Source organism: Myotis yumanensis, unplaced genomic scaffold (assembly GCF_028538775.1).
Source record: "Myotis yumanensis isolate MYYU_CA2020_CCGP unplaced genomic scaffold, mMyoYum1.0.hap1 SCAF_7, whole genome shotgun sequence".
NCBI lineage: Eukaryota > Metazoa > Chordata > Mammalia > Chiroptera > Vespertilionidae > Myotis > Myotis yumanensis.
In genome coordinates, this window is record NW_027223758.1 from 70,415,638 (window position 1) to 70,438,198 (window position 22,561).

The 22,561-nt window shown below is 53.5% G+C and overlaps 1 protein-coding gene and 1 pseudogene across 9 annotated transcripts; one reads left to right on the forward strand and one right to left on the reverse strand.

The window, feature by feature from the left end:
• Window positions 1–666: 666 nt before the first annotated feature.
• On the reverse strand, window positions 667–21,604 carry L3MBTL1 (L3MBTL histone methyl-lysine binding protein 1). 9 transcript variants are annotated; one of them, XM_070420929.1, is made up of 20 exons: window positions 21,468–21,585; window positions 20,917–21,058; window positions 20,496–20,646; window positions 20,230–20,359; window positions 19,468–19,552; window positions 18,904–18,992; window positions 18,288–18,392; window positions 17,235–17,370; window positions 16,818–16,909; window positions 15,226–15,377; window positions 14,441–14,517; window positions 13,583–13,668; window positions 13,275–13,385; window positions 12,672–12,786; window positions 11,764–11,863; window positions 11,405–11,602; window positions 11,265–11,314; window positions 8,227–8,384; window positions 7,754–7,816; window positions 667–3,383 (listed from the first exon to the last, which is right to left on the reverse strand). In XM_070420929.1, the coding sequence occupies exons 2-20, from the start codon at window positions 21,026–21,028 to the stop codon at window positions 3,249–3,251; spliced, it is 2,145 nt and encodes a 714-aa protein (XP_070277030.1). In that variant the 5' UTR covers window positions 21,029–21,058; window positions 21,468–21,585; the 3' UTR covers window positions 667–3,248. The 9 variants fall into 9 exon arrangements, with proteins under 9 accessions (XP_070277030.1, XP_070277024.1, XP_070277031.1 ...); XM_070420923.1 differs by having other exon boundaries at window positions 19,432–19,552; window positions 21,468–21,528; XM_070420930.1 differs by having other exon boundaries at window positions 11,265–11,602; window positions 21,468–21,604.
• On the forward strand, window positions 4,043–4,159 carry LOC139014748 (small Cajal body-specific RNA 13; annotated as a pseudogene).
• Window positions 21,605–22,561: the final 957 nt, after the last annotated feature.

The following is a 22,561-nucleotide window of genomic DNA, read 5'->3' on the forward strand; positions in this document are numbered from 1 at the left end:
AGGTAAAAGAGAAGTCAAAGCTAACGACCTCAGAAACCCAGCCGCTTCCTGGGCAGCCCTGAGGATTCACACCAGAGCCAGGGACTATCAGTCAAGCATGGCAACCAGTCTGCTCAGTCAGCTAAGTTCCTGGTCAAGGTGTGGAGAAGACAGCTCCATGGCTGACATTCTTCTAGCCAAGTGGTATGGAAGAGCAGCAGGTCAAAGGAATTAAGGATATTGACAAGAAAGGGGTTGATGTGATTGAACATGGCATTTCTGCCACTTTTTCTTATCTGCTCACACAGTCTCTGGGAACCTTAACAAATTCTAACTGTTCAACTTGATATTTCCCCACCTGAAAGTTTCATGTTGTTTTTTTAAACTGAAGTCTTTATTGAATTGTCTGCCCTTACCATTCACAAGTTGTCAAGGATCAGGCCTTTTCACATTGTACTCGGAGGGTCCCATTGTTTATATTTCTCCATGTAGACAGTATACCCATTTATCTTTATTCTTTGTTTCTTATCTTTAAAAGGGAATAAAAATCAGATTAGTTAGGACCCCTACCAGCAGAGACAATGCTTTATTCTCTGCAGTAATGACAGGGTATTATTGATATTCTCTTTCTGTTTTCTGGGTATTTCACCATGAAAATAGAACAAATTCTGAGTGCATATTGTTCAGTTGTTCAAGTTTATTTGTTTCATTAGATGGATGAAGCACACCACACTTTGTTTGTAACTTTTTCCTCCCTCATGAGTCAAGAGTCACTTTATCTTAAGCCAGAAGATTCTCTTAAAGAACACACACGAGTGCACACATGCACACGAACACGCGTGCGCGCGCACACACACAGCAAATACAAAAACCTAACTCCACCAAAGTGCATGTGAATGAAAGTGCAAACGAGTTTCATTTTCAAACTCTGGGATCATTCTTTCTGTTTCAGAAGCCAAACAGAAAGGTCCTCCCTGGCCTAGGCCAGAGCTGGGCGAGGCTGCTGGGCCAAAGTGTAAGTGGTACCTCTGCTGGAGAGCCGGGCAGAGGTCACATGGCACTGGGCACCGGTGCCAACTCCCTCCCCTCACTGCCCTCCCAGGTCAAGGTGCGATGATCTCATTTGTGGTCAGGATGGGGGTGAAAGGGAGGTAGTAGGGTGGACAGGAGGCAGATTTCTTTCTCCTTTTTTGTGATTTGGTTTCTTTCCAAAGAGTTGGACATTGGTGCAGAAAGTGCTGAGGCCTCAAAGTTTGGAGGCCTGAGGGCCCTTTTCTTTGAGGCCCTTGGTCCATCCTGCCTTTCTGGTAGGCAGGTGTTAAGAGTGTGGTTAGTAAATCCACATGGCAAAGCCGTCCCAGCCCCACTCAACTGTGCGCACTTGCTGCCTTCTCCTCACACCACAGAGCCCGTGAGCATCTCTCAGTCTCACAGGCGAAGGCCAAGGAACTGGTGAGTTTTGCCACCACTCAAACAACCAAGATAGAGAGGCTCTTGGCCAATGGGGACACCAATGCGACCTCTGTAAACCCAACCCTCAGGCCTGCCTGCTTTCCCCCCTGGGAGGTGGTGCTCAGAGCTGCCTCTTAGGGCTGGAAGGGAAGGAGCATGTCAGTCCTGTGGGAGCTCAGCTGGGGGGCTGAATGGCTGCCCGAGCAAAGCTGTCTGGTCCCTTGTGAGAGGGTCCCCTACTGGGCAGGGACAGCAAATCACCTGAACTTTGGGTTTCTCTCTTCTATGGGAAAGATAAAGCTTCATATTGTAACAGGAATAGCCCTTGACATTTTCCCAACACTGAGCCTCACATCACCCTGTCAAACACTTCTGAGAGTGCCCTACACACACACACATACACACACACACACACACACACACACACACACACACACCTCCCATGGCTGGCAGAGCAGTCTGGGGAAGGCCCAGCTCAGCCCCTGCTCCCCATCTCCCCGTGGGGCCTGCTCCCAGGCTTCAGGTTTGGCAGTGGCTCAGTGGAGGCTAGGCCCCCACTTGGACAGAAAGGTCAAAGTCAAAGTCCCAGAGTCCCAGCAGGCCCCCCACTGCAACACTGATGGAGAGGGGTAAGAAAGGCTTAAGGGACTCGGAGAGCTCAAAGATAGAAGTCACTCTCCCGACTCCCAACTTCAAGTCCTCTTTGTAAAACCCAAGAGCAGGGCATGTGAGGGACAGGCTGAGGTGATGTTACAGGGTGTGTGTGTGTGTACCAGAGAGAGTGCTACATGCCCATGACAGGAGGCCTGGCACGCATGCTCCCCTGACTCCCGCCATGGGCAACACCTTGGCTGAGACCCATGGCTGCCAGCTTTGGGAGCCACAATACCTGGTGGAGCTGCCCCTCTGACCAAAGATTGTCTGACGTACTCTTGGGCTGGCCTTGGCCACCTAGCCATTCAGGCTGCCTCCTCCCATACCTGACACACTGAGAGTGTATGGGGAACACCCATGGAACCTTAACCCCTGCTGCAGAAGTGAAATGCTCTGACTACCCGCTCTGCTGGAAACAGGTCTAGGCGTGGAACACTAAGAATGCCAAGTGGTCCAGAGCTGGACACGTTTAAGAAGGCATTTTGGCTCAGAATCCCTCACTTCTGGGTAAAATGGGGAACGGCAGCCCAGACTTCCATTGGATCCTATGAAAACATGTGTCTGAGGCGCACCCACTTAAAGGGAGGAGCCAGTGGGGTCTGGCTGTGCCAGGGTGGGGGCACTGACCAGAAAACTGAGCAGCAGAATGACGGCGGCAAAACCAAAAGACAGGGGGGGGAGGTGACTTTTGAGTAAATATGTTTGTGGCAGGGTCACTTCTTGGTAGGAGGAAAGGAGACAAGGAAAGAAAAGCACAGAGAGATGCCGAAAAGGGCCTCTCGCTCCACCAGACTGTTCTTAATTGCAAACAACAAGACCCTGTGGTGACAAAACAAGTTGGCTAGAGAAGTGGGCTGCCACAAGCAGGGTACCCCTAACCTACTCCATCAGTAATGCTCCCCCAGCAATGTCACACCCTCACTGGTATGCCTGGTGGCAGATGAGTTCCAGGACTTGGGGGCTAAGACTCCATCCTCCCCGGGGCTCCTCTGCTCCCATGTACCTTGTAAGAAGCAGCCCTGGAGAGAAGAGCAACCACCCCTGGTCAGATGCAGAGCATAGTGGGGGCACAGGTGGGATATGAGGAACTCAGGTCAGGAAGGAAGCATCAGGTGCAGAGGGAGGCCTGGCTGGGGTTGGAGGAGGGCCCAGCCCTGAGCCAGTCACTTTAAGGTGTCATCGGCGTTTTTGAACATGAGAATGGCGTTATAGATCTTCAAGGCTGGACCCAGCTTGACGCTCATGATCTTCACAATGTCCGCCTGTGTCAGCAAAAGGAAGGCCTCGCCATCAATCATCTGAGGGTTGGGCGAGGGAAGTGGAAATCGGAGAAGGTGGAGAGGGTCATGGGAAGGAGTGAAGGAAGGTGGGCATATGCATGGCGAGGGGGGAGGGGAGAAGGAAAATGGGAGTAAAGGATATATGGGGGGAAGGAAAGGAGGAGGGAGAGGGAAAGAAGAAGGAAAAGGAGAAAGGACAAGGGAGGGAGAAAGGAAAAAAGGAAGATAGCAATGGGGACAGAGAAGGAAAGAAAGATATCCACTGGTGTTCCCATGTTCACACACACACTCACACACACACACACACACACTCTTTCTGCTGACAGATCTGGACTTCAGTGTGTATTTGCATAATGTTTTCTGAGTCTTCACTGACAGTGGCTTCAAAAACCTGCTATTGCTGCCCTAGTCGGTTTGGTTTAGTGGTTCAAGCGCAGGCCTGCAGACCGAAGGGTCCTGGGTTCAATTCTGGTCAAGGGCATGTGCCTCAGTTGCAGGCTCCTCCCCAGACCTGGCCCTGGCCTGGGCTCATGCAGGAGGCAACCAATCGATGTGTTTCTCTCACATCGATATTTCTCTCTGTCTTTCCTTCTCTCTTCCTCTCTCTCTAAAAATCAATGGAAAAATATCCTCAGGTAGAGATTAAAACAACAACAAGAACAACAAACAACACACCAGACTTGCAGGAAAAGCAAACCCAGGAGGAAGCTGAGGCATGACTGCTCGAGAGCCAGCCTGCCATGTGCAATGTTCCTCTGATAGTTAAAAAAAAAAAGAACAACAAACAAACAAATAAACAAACAAACAAAAAACCTGCTATTGCTGTTCCCACATGAACCCACCGGTCAATCTCAGTGCTGCTAACAGACATGCGGGCATTCCAATCAATGCATCACAGTATTACCTATGAGCTCTGAGAGAGAGAGCTTGAGATTTCATCTGAATCTAACCAAGCCCTTGTTTCTAACTTCCAGTTTACAGGAAATACACGGGATGTTGCAACAAGTTGAACGACACTGCAAGGAAGCAATGAGACCAATCTAGGGCACCTTCTGCAAGACTTTTCCAGTGGTCCCTGTGCCTCCCCTGGAGATTTCTCACTACTGTGACTGCTGAGGTTGAGTCTAGGTTCTTCAAAGCAAAGACTGGAGTTTGTTGACTAGTAGTTTGGGACTGTGTCAGGGGACAATGGGATTACTCAAGAACATACAAGATGTTGTATGTGTGCTGCTGTATATGGAGTTTTCAGCCATAATCTCGGAAATGGTCAAGGTAGAGAAATTCAACAGGAAAATGAATAAAATGAACCAAATGCAATGATCCACCCTAAGCAAGAGCCCGAGAGCTGTGGATAGGACCAGGGAATTTCTCCAGATTGGCATAACCTGGAAAGATCCTTAGAGAGCCACACGTGGGATGTTTAACAGAGGCCAAGCTAAAATCTAATCAGCTGATAAGGAGACTTCTATGCTATCACAACAGAGAGGCATGGCCCATGGGAACCCAAGAAAAAGGGACACTCAGGGAGCAGGACGTTGCCCGTGTTTAACCAGCTACATGGTCAGCAGAGTCTGTTGACCCCTCTCTGTCCTGCCCGCTCCTCTGAGCACCCATTACACCTGACACACACCTGCCTCGGAGTCCTAACCACATGCCACCAGAAGTAGCAATTCACCATTCATCTTGACCAGTGTCCCTGAGTGTCCTGGCTGCATCCGTTCGGCCAGAGAGAACCCACTCCCTGGGGAGACTGATGCCGTGGACCAGACCTTGGAGAAGGCAATCCTCAGCCCCCACAAAGGTCTACACTGAGACTGTACTGGGTACTGTTGGTCCACCAGCACACCTCCTTGCTCTGGCCGTTGCTTTTTTGTATCACAGAACATGCTGAACCGAGACACGCAGCAGATGTTCCCGGGAGAGATAACCCTTCTTCCAACACGGGGACACTGCGAAGCCCAGCATGGGCTAGAGGATCAAATTCTCGGGTGGCTCAGCAGCTGGCTGAACAACTGTACTGAGAGAGCGTTCGTTTATGATCGGTTGTCACCTAATGGAAGATCTCTAATGGGCGCCACATGGTTCTGCTCTGTTTTATCAACACATGTGGTGAAGACTTGGCTTAAATTAATACAGAAGGCTTAGTTATCAAATGTACAAGTTGTAGCCCAGCTAGGGTGACTCATTAATTGAGCGTCAACCCATGCACCAGGAGGTCCCTGGTTCAATCCCCAGTCAGGGGCATACAGGAGGCAGCCGATTGATGATGTTTCTCTCTCATTGATGTTTCTATCTTGCTCCCTCTCTCTCTAAAATCAATAAACACATATTTTAAAAATGTACAAGTTGTATGAGGCTGGAAAGTCTTATTAATATCAGAGGTGACAGAGTTAAGATTTAAAACAGTGAGATCATGAAACCAACATAACATTTAACAGCGAGAAATGTAAAGTCTTTCATTAGATTAATTTTAAAAAGCCAGTGGTACAAGTAACACACTGGAAATTTTGGTTTGATTATAATGGATAATTGATATAAAAGCACTTGGGGACTTTCATGAACTCAAAACTGGTGTGATGTGGCTATAATAAAGCTAGTGCAATCTTAAGTTTTACTCACAAAAATATAGGGTTCAAATCGAGGGGGAGAGAAAATGTCTGTTAACTGTGGGATAGTCATAAAATGGAGTACTGCGTGGCAATAAGAATGAACACACTAAGGGTCTACACAAGAACATGAATGAACCTCGAAAGCATCACACTGAGTGAAAGGAGACAGACAAAGAAGAGTACGTGCTGTATGATTCCATTTATATGACGTTCAAGGGCAGGCAAAGCGAACCCGTGGTGCTGGATGTGAGAACAGTGGCTGCCATGAGGTTGGGGACTGATAAAAGGGGCCGAGAAAGAACTCTCTGGTGTGACGGGAACGCTTCATATCTTGACTGAAGTACTGGGTTCAGCGTGTACACATCCCACAAAGCTGTGGGTGTGCACCGTTACGATGGGTGCCTTTCTCTCCGTGTATATCTGATCTCCATGTACACACATCTAGATGTCAGCTCACCAACTGTAACAAATGCCCCGCTCTGCTGAGTGATGTGGATGAAGCGGGAGGCTGTGCATGTGGGCAGGGGGCATATGGGTCATCTCTGTACTGTCTTCTCAATTTCGTTGTGAACCTGAAACTGCTCTAAAGTAAGAAAGTCTTTTTTAAAACAGAAACCAAAGCCATTTGGAGAAGCAGCCCAGGTGCTATGCTGTTCAGAGAGCATCTGAAACACAGGTGCAGCCCTGGACACACCCATTACGATAAGAAGATCACAACCCAGAAGGAAAGGACCCAGAATGGGGAGGAGCGAGGGAGCCCCGCCAAACTAGGACCTGAGGAAGAAACTGGCTGGCAGGCTGGATAGAGAGATTCTCCCAGGAAAGGGGGCAGACTTCTCTCTCATGGGCATCGCCTGGAGGAGGCACCTAGGGGAACGGAGACCACACTTCCTGGGTGAAGGGGATGTGTGAATTCTTTGGAAGGAAGACCTAAACAGACTCAAAGGCCCCTTCCAGTTTCAAACTCTACAAATTGGAGAGACGTGATAAAGTTCTTCATTTAAGGACGACTGCACATTCAAAGTCAGAGCAACCATTGATTGAAGCCCCACTGTATCAGTTATTCTTGTACAGTGATATGATTTACATATTACTCTCTAATATTATATATAATATTAATATATAGGACTCCTACAATGATATAATAGTATATATACTCGGGTATAACTATCCTAGACATTCTGATACAGCAATCCATTCGTCATTGCCAATGCTCACAGTGGCCTGGAAAGGTAGACATCATTATATCTATTTTATCTCCGTTTTACACATAAGAAGATGCAGGCTCAGGGACAGTAAAAAGCTCAACTTGGCAGAACTGGGATTCAAACCCAACTGTCTGCAAAGCTAGCATTCTTTTATCTACAACTCGCTGCTTCTTACCTTTGGGGAGCTTTGGGGTCTTGCTTTTAAGTGTATGGTAGGGTCCTTGCAGTGAATGGCAATACCTGTGCCATCAGGTATTAAAATGCACTTGAATTAACCGGCTGAAGGTAAGTTTGGAGAACAAAATGGGGGGGCAGAGGGCAGAGGGGTGGATGGAACCTCGTCTCCAGGATGCTTCTTCCTTCCTGGGATGGTCTGGATACAGAGGGTTCCCAAGCTGGGCCACGGTCCGTACCAGATGTTTCCCAGAGGTGTGGCTATGACTACTCCTCCGCAGATGTGACAACAGAGGACCTTCCCTACAGTGGGGGCAGCACTGGTGGGGACACCTGCTCCCTGCCTCTCAGTGGGTGATCTTTCTCTGTCCCCACTCTGCACTTGCACCTCACTTACCTCATCTTTGAAGAGTCGTGCTTGGTCCTCACAACCTGTCAGGGTCTGAACGAAGCCGAAGACCTTGGAAATCAAAGAAGACATGCTGCCTGTTGCCAAGGATACAGGGGCTTGGGAGACGGGGGGAGATGGCTTATATGGCCTTGGCACCTTCTGACAGTGTTGCTTTTTCTGATCAACCTAAGAGGATCCTTGCATCTCTGTGTTACTGGGTATGTGAGGCTCAGGCTGCCTCTCCCGCTAGATTTCCAGTTGGGCTAGTAGCCGGCCCCTCTCCCCATCCACCAGGACGGGCCATAAAACAGTCTCTCCGTCAGTCCCCGCCGGGCAGCGAGGAGGGACTGTGGACTTGAGGGATGGGCAGGAGACAGCGTCAGGGGCAGCTTCCAGCTCTGCCCGGGAGGCCTCCTGAACGAGGCTGTCCTGGTGAGAGGGGAGAGCAGGGGAGGGGAAGAAGGGGCCGAGCTCCTCACCTCATCGATGGTCCACTTGGCCACTGTCGAGGCCGAGATGCCCGCCACTCCCGGCAGGAGCTTGCAGTGCTGCTCCCAGCACACTGAGAGGGACCGGTCAGGGTGGGCCGACAGGGATGACATGAAGAAGGACTGGTGGATGACATCGGTCGTTAGTGCTGGAAAGCAGAGGCAGAGGCTGGCAGGCCGATGCTGGGGACTAACCTGGCCCCAAGAGCCAGCCTGTACCCACGCCACTCACGAGGACCACGGCCCCTTCTGATAGCCTTGCAGGGCCAAGAGGGTGGTCCAGATCTGCCTCATCTGGGCTGGCTCCTTCCGGTAAAGTGGCTTCCTTGCTTTACAGACTCTCAGGTCAGCTGTTTGGAACAACCTCCTCCCCAACCCCCATCCCTCTGAGGCTGCACCCTGGGGCCCTGCAAGGAGGCTTTCTCAGAGCTGCTGCAGCATCCTGGTCCCCTTCTCGAGATACTTTGCATCCAAGGGGTGGACGCCCAGCAAGAAGCCCGCTGTGTCTGTCCTCCTTTCCCTAAGTCCTTTTGGGCCCTCATTAACTTGCTCTTGAACCCTGGCAAGTCACATAACAGGGGCCTGTTCCCCAGCCTGTACACAAACAGGTTGGGCAAGGAAACCTCTGCGGTTTCCTCTTGTTCTCTCAAACACTGACCCTCAGGGGGCTGGGCGGGCCCTATGAGCAGGGAGAGCACAGCTGAGTCCTGTCCTTGGCAGGCAGCCTCCACCTAGGAGCTGTTTGCCAGCGAACCCTGGAGCCTACACTGAAGAGGTCTTCCCATGAATGTGTGAGAAGTCTCCGGAATAAAATCCAGAGTGACCCGTGTCCCCTCTGTCAGAGAGCCAGCTGGTAGGACAAGGGAGCCCTGCACAGAAGTCCGAGGCCTGCGCCCTGTCCTCTGTTCCGTCCTGTCCCTGGAGGGCTATAGCCTCAGGCTCTGGGAAGACTGAACTTCCCTAGTCCTCAGGACACCCCTGGAATGAACACAGGCACTCGCCCTCTGGTGGTCGGAACATGGCCCTGCAATGGAAGCCGACCAGGATTCCCACTGAAGGTGGAAGAGGTACCCTCTGCAGTCCCACCCCCAAAAGTCCTCACTCTGAGACCCTCCTCACTCAGGCCTGAGGCTGCAGGAATCGCCTTCTGTCTCCACCCAGAGGAAACAGTAGGGAACAACACCAGGAGGGAATCAGGCAAGAGATCAGGACACGCGAGAATTCCGGTAGGTTATGTGACCATCTCGGCTAAGTCTCCCACCACCTTTTGAGATTGGCACTATTATCATCAGCATTTTACAGGTGAGGTCACTGAGGTTCAGAATGCCCGGGTTCACAGACTGTTCCTGGAGCACTCGAATGGGCTGGGTCCTGCCCAGACATTGTGTAATGAACCAGGTGATTGTTCATGGTCTCCTCCTGACTTAAAACCATGTGCAACTCAAATGAGGCAAGATCCCCAGTGTCCCTGCTGTGTGTCAGCCCTTGCCACTGGTCAGAGATGTGAGATGAATTCATTACGCAATGGGAGGGTGCAGTCCCCTTGTGCCTCCCCTTGGAGCATGCTATGGGCTGAGCTGCGTCTCCCCAAATTCATATGTTAAAACTCTAGCCCCCAGTACCTCAGAATGTGGCTGTAATTGGAGAAAGGGCCTTTAAAGGGGTGGTTAGGCAGGGTGGACTCTAATCCAATCCAAGTAGTGCTCTTGTAAGAAAAAGGATTTTAGACACACAGAAAGATCTGGGGGGTGGGGGGCGGGCAGGGGCATACAGGCATAGAGGAAAGACCATGTGAGGACACTGCGAGAAGGCAGACATCTTTAAGCCAAGGAGAGGCCTCCGAAGAAACCAAACCCCTCCATTCTTTGACCTTGGACTTTTAGCCTCCAGAAGAGTGAGAAAATAAATTTCTGTTGTTTAAGCCACCCACTCTGTGGTACTTGGTTATGACAGCCAAGCTAAAACAAAGGGGGTTGGGAAGGGAACTGACATTAGGTTAGGAGCTTTGTGTCTATTACATCAGCAGCTCATAGCAGAACTCAGACCCGCGTTTGAATCCCAGCTCTGCTCCTGACAAGGCAAATGACCTCAGGCAGATGACTTCTCTCTCTCTGAGCCTCTCACTCTCTTCTCTCAGAAGAAGAGAATCCTATCCACAGTAATAGTAACCACTATTATTGCAGGTAGCTGACATGTGAAAGGCAGTTATTCATGTTTTCTTTCTTTTCTTTTAATCACTTATTTATTTTTAGAGAGAGACATGGATTTGTTGTTCCTACCATGCATTCATTGGTTGCTTCTAGTATGTGTCCTGACAGAGGATCGAACCCAAAACCTTGGCGTATCGGGACAATGCTCTACCAACTGAGATACCCTGCCAGGGCAGTTATATTCATGTTTTCAAATGAGGAAACTGAGGCTCAGAGATGTTCAGTGACTTGCTCAAGGTCACACAGCTAGACAGTGACAAGCCATGCTTCCCTCCCAGGGAGCCTAGAATGAAGAACAGAGCTAGGGCATCATCTGACCTCCCAGTGGAGAACCAGAGGTCCAGAGAGGTTCTGTGCCTTTCCCACAGATTTCCAGCAAGGCCATGGGTGAAATGGGCCTGGAACCTGTGATCATTCGAGCCCCATCCTGTACTCTTGCCACTGCTCCATGCTCCCCAAACGAAGAGATACAACCACCTTTCCAGCTTCCCCATCTCTCTCTTTTTTATAAAGGATTAGTTAGTATTTTTTATTTTTTTAATTGACTTCAGAGAGAGGGAGAGGGAGAAGGAGAGAGAGAGAAACATCAATGATGAAAGAGAATCATTGATTGGCTGCCTTCTGCACATCCCCTAGTCGGGATCAAGCCGGCAACGCAGGCATGTGCCCTGACCTGAAATCGAACCATAATCTCCTGGGTCATGGGTCGATGCTCAACCATTGAGCCACGCCGCCCGGACCAGCTCTCCTTCTCTGTAAACATCTCACCAATTGTACACACTTTGTGGAGGACGTGGGGGTAAATGACCCTGGACTTACTCGCGAACTCTTCTTGTGTAATCTTCTGATACTTTGGAGGGCGCCCAGTCCTGGAGAGAGAGGAACCAGGTCCATGGCAGGGAATCAGTGCCTGGCCTTGCCCAAGAGGACAAGAGGCCCTGCACCCTTGCCCTCCGCACCGGCCATGATGGCGAGGCTTCTTCCTTAGGGAGAAGCCCGAGAGGTTCCTCTTACGGGCCGAGGCCTCTGAGTCTGACAGCTCCACTTTCAGCCGGTTCTGGTTTCTCTCAGCCAGGGGGCACCCCGAGAGGCAATGGTGAGCTGTGAACTTGCCTGTGATGTGGCCGGACCCATCACAACCAGGCGTGGGGCACTTCCTGGGGAAGAAGAAGGCATAAGTTGGGCTGACCCGCTTGTTCCCATGAGCCCTTTCCAAGCCTGGCCCCATTCAGAGAGGGTCTTTAGTGAGCTCTGATTGGCCACACACAGACCCTCTGAGCAGTGTCTGAGGGTCTCTCAGCAGGAGCCCTGCCCTCACCGGTGATGGAAGCTGTACTTGGAGGTCCTCGTGTGTGGCAGGCCCCGATAGCTGAGAGGGGAACAGCCCTCAGGGGAGGCAGAGCCGAGCTCTCTGGGATCTGGAGGGACAGGAACAAGAGTCAGCATAAGGTCCTGGGGTAGGGGTGGGGGTGGGATGCATGGAGAGCAGGGAAGTCAGCCCTGGGAATTAGTTCCCCAGGTAGAAGGGCCCCGAGCTAGGCTGTGACACTACTTCCTGCTACTGGATATTTACCTCTCTGTAGGGAATGAGGGGTTTGGCTCTCATATACTTTGGTGAAACCTGCAGGCCATGCCCTCTGTCTCCGCGGGGGAATATCCAACGCAGAGCTGGTGTGGGCCCAGCTGTACCTTAAGAGCCATGTCAGGCAGATTGACATTATTCTGTTTCCCTGTTTCATCCCCTAGACTTTGGTAACTTTTTTTAGGCTCTGCCCAAGCTTGGAGAGCAACCGAGAAGGATCAACACCCTACGTGAGACAGATGTGGCAGCAGCAGGGAAACAGGGCTGGAGGGGGGATCCTGAGGGTGAGAACTGAGCAGTCCAATGATCTGACCTCTAACCCCTGCCTGTAAGGGCCCAGATTTTATTTAACAGAGTCAGCGTTTCCTTAGCAAACGCCAAACACACTCTGTGTGCTCCTAAGCACATCTCCAAGTGAGTTTCCCCTTCACACCTCAATACCCCAACCCAACAACTGAGGAAGCCAGAGGAAGGGAGGGAGGGTGCGAGGTCTCAGAGCTCACTGAGGCCTCCAGAGTCCTGTGTGTCAGACCTGGGCATGCTATCAAAGCGGGGGGGGGGGGGGGGGGGGGGGGGGCGTGTAGGAGCTCGGGGTGGGGCTGGACATCAGTAGGAAAGGATCAGAGTGCCCTCGGGGTACACACGGAGAGGAGGCTGCAGGGGATGGCCTGTCTTGGAGCACCAGCCGGCGGGGTGGATGTCCGGGTGGTCGGCATCAATCCAGAAGTCAAAGGCATGACTCCAGCCATCAAAGTGGAGCTGGGGAGGAAAGGCCCTTGGAAGTCAGGCATTCCTCGCGGAGCCCCGCTCAGCCAGGAGGTCCTGCAGGCTCCAGGAGGCTCTCCCCATCCCCGGAGCCTGTCAGAAGCAAGATCCTGGATTGGAAGAACCAAGGGGCCAACTCCACAATAATCCGTCTTGGCCGTCATGTGCCCCAAGGGCTTCATCATTAAATTATGGGCATCTCCCATCAATCCTCACACAGATCTAGGATTACCAGGCCATTTCATAGATGAGGGTGCTAAGGCTCAGAGGGGGGAATGACCTGCTCAAGCACACAAAAGTCAGTCACAGATGAGGCTAGAATGAGACCCAAGATCTTCAGCCTCAAATTTAGAGCTCTCTTCTCCACAACGTCCAGCCTCCCTTATGTCTGGCTCATGCCATGCCCTTGACTTCGAATGAATCTACAGAATTCCTGCCCAATCGGCCTGTTCACTTCCCCAGCCCAAGGGTCCCAGAGCCACCTTTATCCGATGGTCCTCCACATCCTCCACACTGGCCACACGGATCAGGGATGGGTTCCTGCGGTCCACGGCCTCCAGCTTCATGTTAACAAGAAAGCCGTGCGGGGGTCGCTGCAGGGGGACAGCAGCCTTCAGGCCGAGGCCCAGAACAGCAGTGCTGAGACCCCCAAGAAGGGAGTCCAAGTGCTGTGCCTGGAAAATTGGGGCCTGCAAAAGTCGGAGGCGGGGGGGGGCAGGGGCACATTCTAGCTGCCCAAGGGCTCCACGACTTCCTGAGCTCAGCTCTCGGGGCAGGAGAGCCAACTCACCACCTTGAAGGCCCAGGTGGGCACAGCAGAGGTCCCAGTTTCCTCCAGATATTTCTCCCAACAGAAGCTATCAGGGTCTGGGTAGTCTGGAGAGAGGAGAACAGCAATGTCTAGGCACTCAGGCGTACTGGGAGAGCTCCCTGCCCCCAAGGAGAACCAGGAGCACGAAAGAGACAGAGGCCCATGGAGGACAATCTACCCCTGCATCACCACGGCCAGCTTCTTGCGGGGGCTCGGGAGGCAGAGGGGTGCTAGCAAGCACATCACCACCTCCCCGTTTCCCAGGCTATCTGGGAACCCTGGCTCCCATTCCTCTCCACTGCCCTGTGGCTCCAGCCCCAACCCAGCCCCCTCTGAACCTGTTGTATGTGGGCCCATGCAATACTTGAAAGGGAAGGGAACACTTCCTTCACTCTGGAATCCTGCACCCTTGTTGTTGGGGAGGGAGTGTCCCTTAACTTTCTTCCCTTAAACCAGTGGTTCTCAACCTGTGGGTCGCGACCCCTTTGGGGGTTGAACGACCCTTTCACAGGGGTCGCCTAAGACCATCGGAAAACACATATATAATTACATATTGTTTTGTGATTAATCACTATGCTTTAATTATGTTCAATTTGTAATGAAATTGGGGGTCACCACAACATGAGGAACTGTATTAAAGGGTCGCAGCATTAAGAAGGTTGAGAACCACTGCCTTAAACCTTCACACAGTCAGCGTTGAACAGGACTCTCCTAAAATTAAAGGGTTCTCTACTCCCAGGCATAGAGGCTGAGGCTCCTGGGGGTACTGGTGTAGGACCTGGGGAGAGGGGTGTGGGGCCAGGCCCGGGCAGGGGTGTGCTCAGGCTGCACGGTCACCTTGTGGAGGTGTGAGGGGCTTTCCTTGCTTCTGGCACCAGCCAACCGGGTGGATGTAGGGGCTGCTGGGATCACACCTGAAACCCAAGAATATACTTCACTGTCCCAAGTGAAACTTGGAGGCCCTGAGCCTGCTGCCTACAACAGCATGGCGTCAGGGTACACCCTACTTAGCGAGAGTTAGACAGATGGCTGGTGAGAAAGTCAGAAAACTATAGCATTAACTGAAAGCTCTACCACCACCATCTTATCTAAGAGCAAACCATGAATCACAGGGGTCTGCTCATCTTAACCTTGGTATTTCTAGATGATACCTCTCATATTGCATTGTGGCTATGGCCAGTGTGGCTAAGTGATTATAGCATCATCCATGCACCCTTCGGTCATGGGTTCAGTTCCCAGTCAGGGGCACATACAGGAGGTAACTGATCAATGTTTCTCCCTCTTTCCCTCTCCCTTCCTCTCTCTCTAAAAAGTCAATAAAAAACATATCTAAGAGGCATTCTAGCATCCTTAGAAGACAGCAGCTTTATGAAACATGCACTTAATATTTTCTAAAGTCTTAACAACAAAAAAGACCATATCCTCGAATGAGGATTAAAATATATATATTGCATGTGTTTCTTATGATATACATAGATCAAATCCACAGGACAACCAATTATCCCCCTGAACAAATATGAATGCTAGGGCTGGGCAGGGGCTACATGTGTCTAAGTTTTCAAAGTCTTGCCTCCCCTCACCATCCCCTCACCACCCCAGCCAAGTCTGGGCCCTCCCCCTACCAGTAGTCGTAAGTATCGTCCCAGTTGTCAAAGTGCACCAGGAAGCGGCTGTCCACCACATCGGTCACGCTGGCCACACAGACGAGGGATGGGTTCATACGGTCCACAGCCTCCAGCTTCATGCCCACCTGGAAGCCCAGGGGTGGGGGACTCTGGGGGCAAGAAGAGGGGCTGCCACGGCCAGGCCAGGCAGGCTAGTGCCAGCCTGGAGGCCACTGGCAAGGGAAGGGGTGGGTTCCCTAAGAGTCATGCTGGGGTTAGGGGGTGGGAGAAACAGGCAGAATCATAATCCCCAGCCCAGAGCCACTCAGGAACTTCTGGCCCCCCAGGAGCATTCAGAGGAAGCCTCATAATGGCATGATGAGTGACTGGCAGGAAGGTGCACATTCACCCAAGTGTAGCAGGTGGAGCGAAGCCTGCCCTACCCAACGAGACAGCTGTCATCATCCCCGTTTGATAAGTCAGACAATCTGCCCAGGACCACAATGCTAATCAACGGTGGGGCCAGGATGGAAAAAGTATGACTTACAAGTCTCATCCCCTCTCACAAGAGCGGGCAGACCCCCACCAGTCACTTGGGCACGTGCAGTATGGTCTCTGGGCTGGGCTGGAGGTGGCGGGTAACTGCCTGAATGGCATGGCAGGGTCCTGGGCCCAGGGGAACCCTGGACTTTTTTTTTTTTTTTTTTTTTTTTGCTTGAGAACTGTGGAATTATTTGGAATGTTTTACAAATGGTTGCTACATCAACAACAAAACAGGTCATTACAAAATATGTACATCACAACATGCTTTTAAAGACACTTTGCATTGTGCTCACATTCCCTTAAATGTTGGGGAACCCTGGACTTTTGATATGGTGATATTTTTAATGGGGGTCCCCTATATCTCTCAGACCATTTGCTTGGGATTAAGAGATATGTGAACTGCTGCGTAAAGCTGCCAGCTGCCTTGAACAGAGAAAAAGACAAGGGTGAGTTGTTGAGACTAAATAGGAGAGCCTTGATGTTGGGCAAAAGGCTGGGAAAGGCAGCTCCCAGGACAGAGGCTCGGACCTCACACCAGAAACTACAGAGCAAACCAAAGCATGGTTGAGCATCAACCCATGAACCAGGAGGTCACGGTTTGATTCCCTGTCAGGGCGCATGCCTGGGTTGTGGGCTTGATCCTCTGTGGGGGAATGTGTAGGAGGCAGCCGATCAATGATTCTCTCTCATCATTAATGTTTCTATCTTTCTCTCCCTTTCCCTTCCTCTCTGAAATCAATAAAAATATTTTTGAAATAGAGAGAGAGAGAAATAAATAAAAAAGAGACAAGCACAGTGACATCTCAGAGACCAGGCAGAGACAGTGAGCGGGGCCTCCGAGAGGACGAAGAAGAGGCTTTCTGTAGAGGGAACAGGGGAGAACCTATGCCCAGCTTCTCCCTCTGGCCTTGGCCTGCCCAGCGTGCCCCTCCCGTTTGGTAGGAGAGACCAGAACAGAGCTGAGAGCACCGGAAGAGGAGCTCTCCTCGGGGAAGTCAGATACCCTGGGCACGCTGCCGTGACGCTGTCCCCGGGGCAGGTGTCCACTCTGGCTCAGGGGCACTCACGTGGCTTTGGCTCACAAACAGGTGCTTGGGGGCAGCCTGAGCTCTTGTGCTGCGCAGGTACTGACTCCAGCTGAACTCCTCCTCCTTGTAACCTAGGCCCCGCACGGGGATGAACAGAGCGCCGTGCAGACAGAGGCTGGGCCGCGGCCAGGGCACCCCACACTGAAGCAGCAGGATCGGGCAGGCCTGAGGACCCCACAGCCCTCAAGAACCTGCCCAGGGACCCACTGCCGAAGCAGGACATCTTCGGGTGGACACTCAAAGAGCAAGGGCACAGCAGAACCCTGGGGCCACGTCACAGCAGGAGGTGGTGGAGAGAGGCTGGCTGTGCAATGGGGAAGGGAAGGGAGCCCACGGGGAAGAAGGGATGGGCCTGAGGGCCCCTGCCTCACTGTGACCAGCCTAGCTAGGCCTTACCTTTGGGGGGCTGCAGCTTGTGCCCAGTCTTCTCAAACCAGCCAGCAGGGTGGATGTCAGGGGAGTTGGCATTGATCCAGAAGTCATGGCACTCAGAATACCCATCAAAATGCAGTCGGAGACGATAGCCACACACCTGGCCCCATGAGAGGGAATCACAGGGACTCTAATGCCAGCAGACACCCACTCCTTTGCCTTCACCTCTCCTGCCCGGCCTGGTCATCTCGGGGCTCTAATGCTAGCAGGCTCCCCACCTCCCTTCACTCCCTGGTTTCCGCCTATCCTGAACCTTGTGCCATACTCTCCTGCAATGAGGAAAGTTCATGTACTTGTGAGCTCTGAGCTCTGGGTACAAGACAGGCACATCCGGTGGCATCCTCCTGCCCTTTAAGACCTAGACAGAATGCCATGGGCACCTACCAGGGCTCAGGCGTGCTCAAGGCCCCCCTGACCTTTCTTTCTGCTTCTTCTCTCACTGCTCCTCAGTCACACACTCTGCTCTGGCCTCACTGAGCTAACGGCAGCTCCGTGAACACGGCCTGTTTCACACCCCAGCGTCCTTGCTCACTTTGCTCCCTTTGCCTGGGACACCCTAGCCATTCGCAACTCGTCTCTCAAGGCTCAGCAGAGGAGCCCCTTCCTCGGTGAAGCTTCTCCTGCCCCCTCAGGGCCTCTCTGCTCTGCTCAAGTCGGTCCCCTGCCTGTGGGGTGTCACTGATATGATTACCTGGCTGATTCCCACACAACTGTGAGCTCCAAGACGACCAGCACCTTGTTGGACTCATGCCAACGCCCCTGCCCTCGGGATCTCCTCCAGTTCGCCCAGCACTGAAGTGCACACCCACGTAGCACCATCACCACCCTCACACTTCCTCTGGTTTCTGTTCATTTTTCGTCTTTCGATGCAACCACCTCAATCCCCCACGAGACTGTGTTTTCTGAGGGCAGGAGCGTGTCTCCCTCATCTGAGCCCGAGCCGCGGACGCCCCTGGCAGGCTCCATCAGTCTGTCCTGAGAGACACCATCAGAACGGTGGTGCGAGCCTCGGCTCACCTCGGCCACGGTGAGGATGAAGTACATGGATGGGTGCTGAGGGTCGATGCCTTCCAACTTCATGCCCAGTCTGAAGCCGTTCTTGTTATGAGTGACTGCCTGGTACTGTCAACGCACAGATTGGAGAGGACCCAGCTTCCATCCAGCCTTATCCTGGCCTAGTGGGCTTGGGGTGGAGGAGCTGCCTTTAGGCCCCACCCGCCGGTACTACCAAAGGGATAACTTATTTGGGGGTCTTTAGTGCAGGGATTCTGAGGGGGACAGAATAGCACCCGGGTCCCTTGAAAAACGTGCATTAAGTCAGGGCTGGACTTAAGGGTTCTCTCTCATCCAAGTCATTTAAAGATCCATATACAGAATTGAGTAGAAGGCACCAGAATTCAAAAGTCTGCAGGCCCAGTGATGGGGGAGCCTGGCTCCAACTCCCTATTTCTTCCCACCCTGGACATCCCTTATTGTGGGCTCTTTTCTACTCTGGTCCCCAACCAGGCTCTCCCCTTTCCATTCCATCCCTTTAAGAGATGTCAGACACAGAAAACACCAGAAGGCCTGAGTTGGGTGGTGAGTCCTCAACTGGGAATACAAGCATTTCCTAGGCGGAAGCTGTCCCACTCACGTCCTGGAAGAGGCTGACCGGGGCGGTGATGGCCTTCTGCTCCTCAAGGTAAGACTCCCAGGACCAGCCTTCCTTCTTCTCCCCTGACGCTGTGGACAGGAGACACAGGCTGACATGGGAATGGGGATGGCGATGGAGAAGGCCTGAGGGCCAGAGCTGGCTATGAATGGACTTTGTTCCCTTTTTCTTAGAACCAAAGGGTCAGAATGGGGGCCCAAACAGCAAGGTCAGACCAATGACGGGTACAGACTTGCTCATACCACCAAAAGGAAGCAATGCCATGTGATACTCAAGTCTTTGGATCCTGAGCCTGGCAGCGAGGCCTACTTACAACGGGATAGAGGCTAAACAAACAGATGAGATAACCCCAACAAAGAACACACATGTACTAATACACAAACCATAAACATTGCTTTTTTCTCATACTCTCTCACACGCACTAACGGATGCTTATCTACATATGTACAACACAGCATCACAACTGTAACCTACTCTCCCAGCCTCACGCCTCCAAAAGTGCGTACGTACACGAAATACTTGAATACATATCCATAGGCCGCATACCAGGCTGGCTGCCATTCCACTCCTCACTCTCTGGGATGCTAGCTGTGGGCTGTCCCTCCGGATCCTTCCTTTCTTCTCGCTTCTCCTGTGGAAGGCAAGTCTGAGCCCAGCGTCCTGTCCTCATGCATTTGAGAGAAGCCCTGGTCGCTATTCCCGGCCCCTGCCTGGCTCTCTGGCCACATGGTGTTTTGCCCCAAACAGGTGGAATTTCTCCTAGGCCCCCAGAAGGAATGCAGCTCCAGCAGACAACTTCTTACCACATGGACACAGAACCACATGAACACCCCCCTCACCACCACCACCAGCTACACGACCGGACTATAATTCACCTCATTCCCAGGGAGGGGGACAGGACACAAACACCTGCCTGTGCTGGTTCTGACTGCCCACTGGACTCTCATGCTGTTTCCTCCAGCTTCTCTGCAACTAGAGCCCCGTGCTCCCTGGCCTCTGGCCTAGTGACTGGGCTCCCGGGACGGAGCTCACCATCTGTCTACTCAGCTCTCCTGGGTGCGGGTTGACGGGAGAGTGTTAGCCCTGACACTAGACGGAGATGGGAGCCCCAGAAAAGGGGCAGCGTGATTTATTCATTCCCCTCCAGCCAGGCACAGGACCTGGCTCAGGATGAGACCCTAAAATGTGATGAGTGAGTCATTCAGTGTCTTCTCTGGCCCAGTCCCATGGCCTGGATTGATGGAGAGGACAGTGGGATTGAGGGATAGCCTCTGGCCTCCCCCTCCGCTCCCACGGTCCTCTTCCTACCGTGGCATCTGGCTCCGACTCCTCTGATGGGCTGTGGTACTCCCTGTACTTCCTCTTCTTCACGGGCTTGAGGAGCTCGGAAGTGCTGGTGTAGTATTTCTGGCCCGAGGAGTTCTCCACTATGACTGACCTGAGGGAGGGGCAGCCTGAAGGAAAGAACCTCTGGCCCACCAGGCACCACCCAGCCCCTCTCCGAAGCCATAAGCAGAAATGGGACTTTGGGACCCCAAAGCGGAGCAAGTGGAGGGGTGAGCCCTGTGCCTTACCGCTCCTGAAACAGCGGGGGGCAGCCATCCCTGGAGGAGCCAGGATCTGGACGGGAGCCTGGCTGAGGCTCACACGCCTGGCACTGACAGGTGGCACCATTCTCTGGGGGGTCTTGCGGGGGGTCTCCTGGAGGGTCGTGGGGGAGGTCCGCTGTGGGGGCCAAAGGGGCCTCAGGCCCTCCACCCCATCCCAGCCACACCCAGGCTCCTCCCACTGCGGAGCCCACGTCCCCCAGGCCCTGGCCTCCTCGTTGGTCCTACCTCCTCGGGCTGCTCTACCGGCCACCGCCCCGCACCGCCCCCCTCCCCCCCAAGCCTTCCCCACCTACGACCAACCCCTGGGCGCACCTGCAGGAACCCGGCCTCGCCCCCGACCGTGGCTCCACCCGCGCAGGGCCCCCGCTCAGGTCTGGGCTCCTACCCGGCTGTTGGGGGCCCGCATCGCCGCCTCCCGCCGGCGCCTGGCCGGCTTCGTACTCGGCCACACCTTCCCGACGCAGCTCGGGGCTCGGGGGCTGCTCGGCTCCCACCATGTTCCGTGGCGCGTACTCCGGTAGCCGGCACTGGAGCGCGGTAGGCTCTCAGGACGGTGACTCGGTGATTCGGTCCCGGCCCTGGACCCACCTCCAGTGTCACGGTCCCTCTCCCACCGCCTCACCCAAGCCACGCCCCCAGCATCCCGCTGGGCCCCGCCCCACCAAGCCCCGCCCCCAGCATCTCGCTGGGCCCCGCCCACCCAGGCCACGCCCCCAGCGTCCCGCTGGGGCCCGCCCAAGCCACGCCCCCAGAGCCCACTCCCCACTCCCCACGTCTCTAGAACCCCTCGTGACTCCAAGCCGAGCCCCCAGTCCCTCACTCCAAGCCCCACCCACTGAGCCTATATCCCCGCCAGCTCCCCTCACTTTCCACCTCTGGTCCCGCAAGCCCCACCGCATCTGAGGCTGGACCCCGCCAATCCCCAGAGACACTGACCCGTAGGCCGCCCCCAGGAGGCGGGGCCCCCTCGGCCTCGGTCCACCCCAGAAGCCGCACTGTACTGGCGCTGGAGCTGGCCGCCGGCCCTGCGCTCAACTGCGGCAGAACGGTGGCCATGGCCATGACAGGTACGCTGCCGGGCACTCGCTGCGGGGAGCCCACATGGATCGGCTCCCGTGGAAAGCAGGGCACATCCAGGGAACTGCTGGGCAGGCCAAGGGTGGCAGAGCTGGCTGTGAACAGATACCCAGTCAGATACGACACAGGTGAGCCTGGTGGCTCGACCCCAAAACCACCATGCATGTGTAGGCAGGTGAAAGTACCATCTCCTCCCCGGGATCCACACCTGCTTGGGCAGGCATGGGGATGCTCCTCCTCCCAAGACCCCTGGCTTGGCCCACCTGGAATTATGAAGGCAGTAGTGGGCAGGTGAGGGCCAGAACCTGGGCTGCCCCTGGCCACCAGGTGCACGCTGACCTCCCCTGTAGAGGGCCCCTTCAGGGTTCTCAGCATCTCCATTTCAGCATGCCCCTCCATCCTGGTAGGCCTACAACCAGAACACAGCCCCCAGGGTGATCAGGGAGGCCCACCCTCAGAGAAAAGTGTGAGCCGGAGGGGAGTAGGGTGTTTTAGGAACATAATGTTAAGTGTTAAGTCTGACTCCTGGCTATAACCAGGTCACCCGGTGAGGGCTCTGGCCAGGCCCTGCACTTCCCCTCCTCGTAAGATGGGCATGTGTGAGGGTGCTTCGTAAACTGTGACATACAGAACTGACTCTGGGGAGCATGTCTCAGGCCAAGGTTCTGTCTTCATGACAGAGCCCAAACCTAGTCCAAACTCCATCTTTCTCAACCCCCCACTTCCATCCCCAATAGAATCACTCCCTTCTCCATCTGGGGTCTTGGAGCCCTCAAGCACCAGGTTCTCCCTCATTTGTACAGGTCCATTTCCCCAGGAGGTGGTCTTGCCTGATCATGTTCTTTTATGCCACCTGTCTACCACACCCTCTCCAAGCACAGTGGGCACTCAGACATTTGTTGAATAGCCCCGGCCAGTAAGGCTCAGTTAGTTGGGTGTCATCCCATGTACCC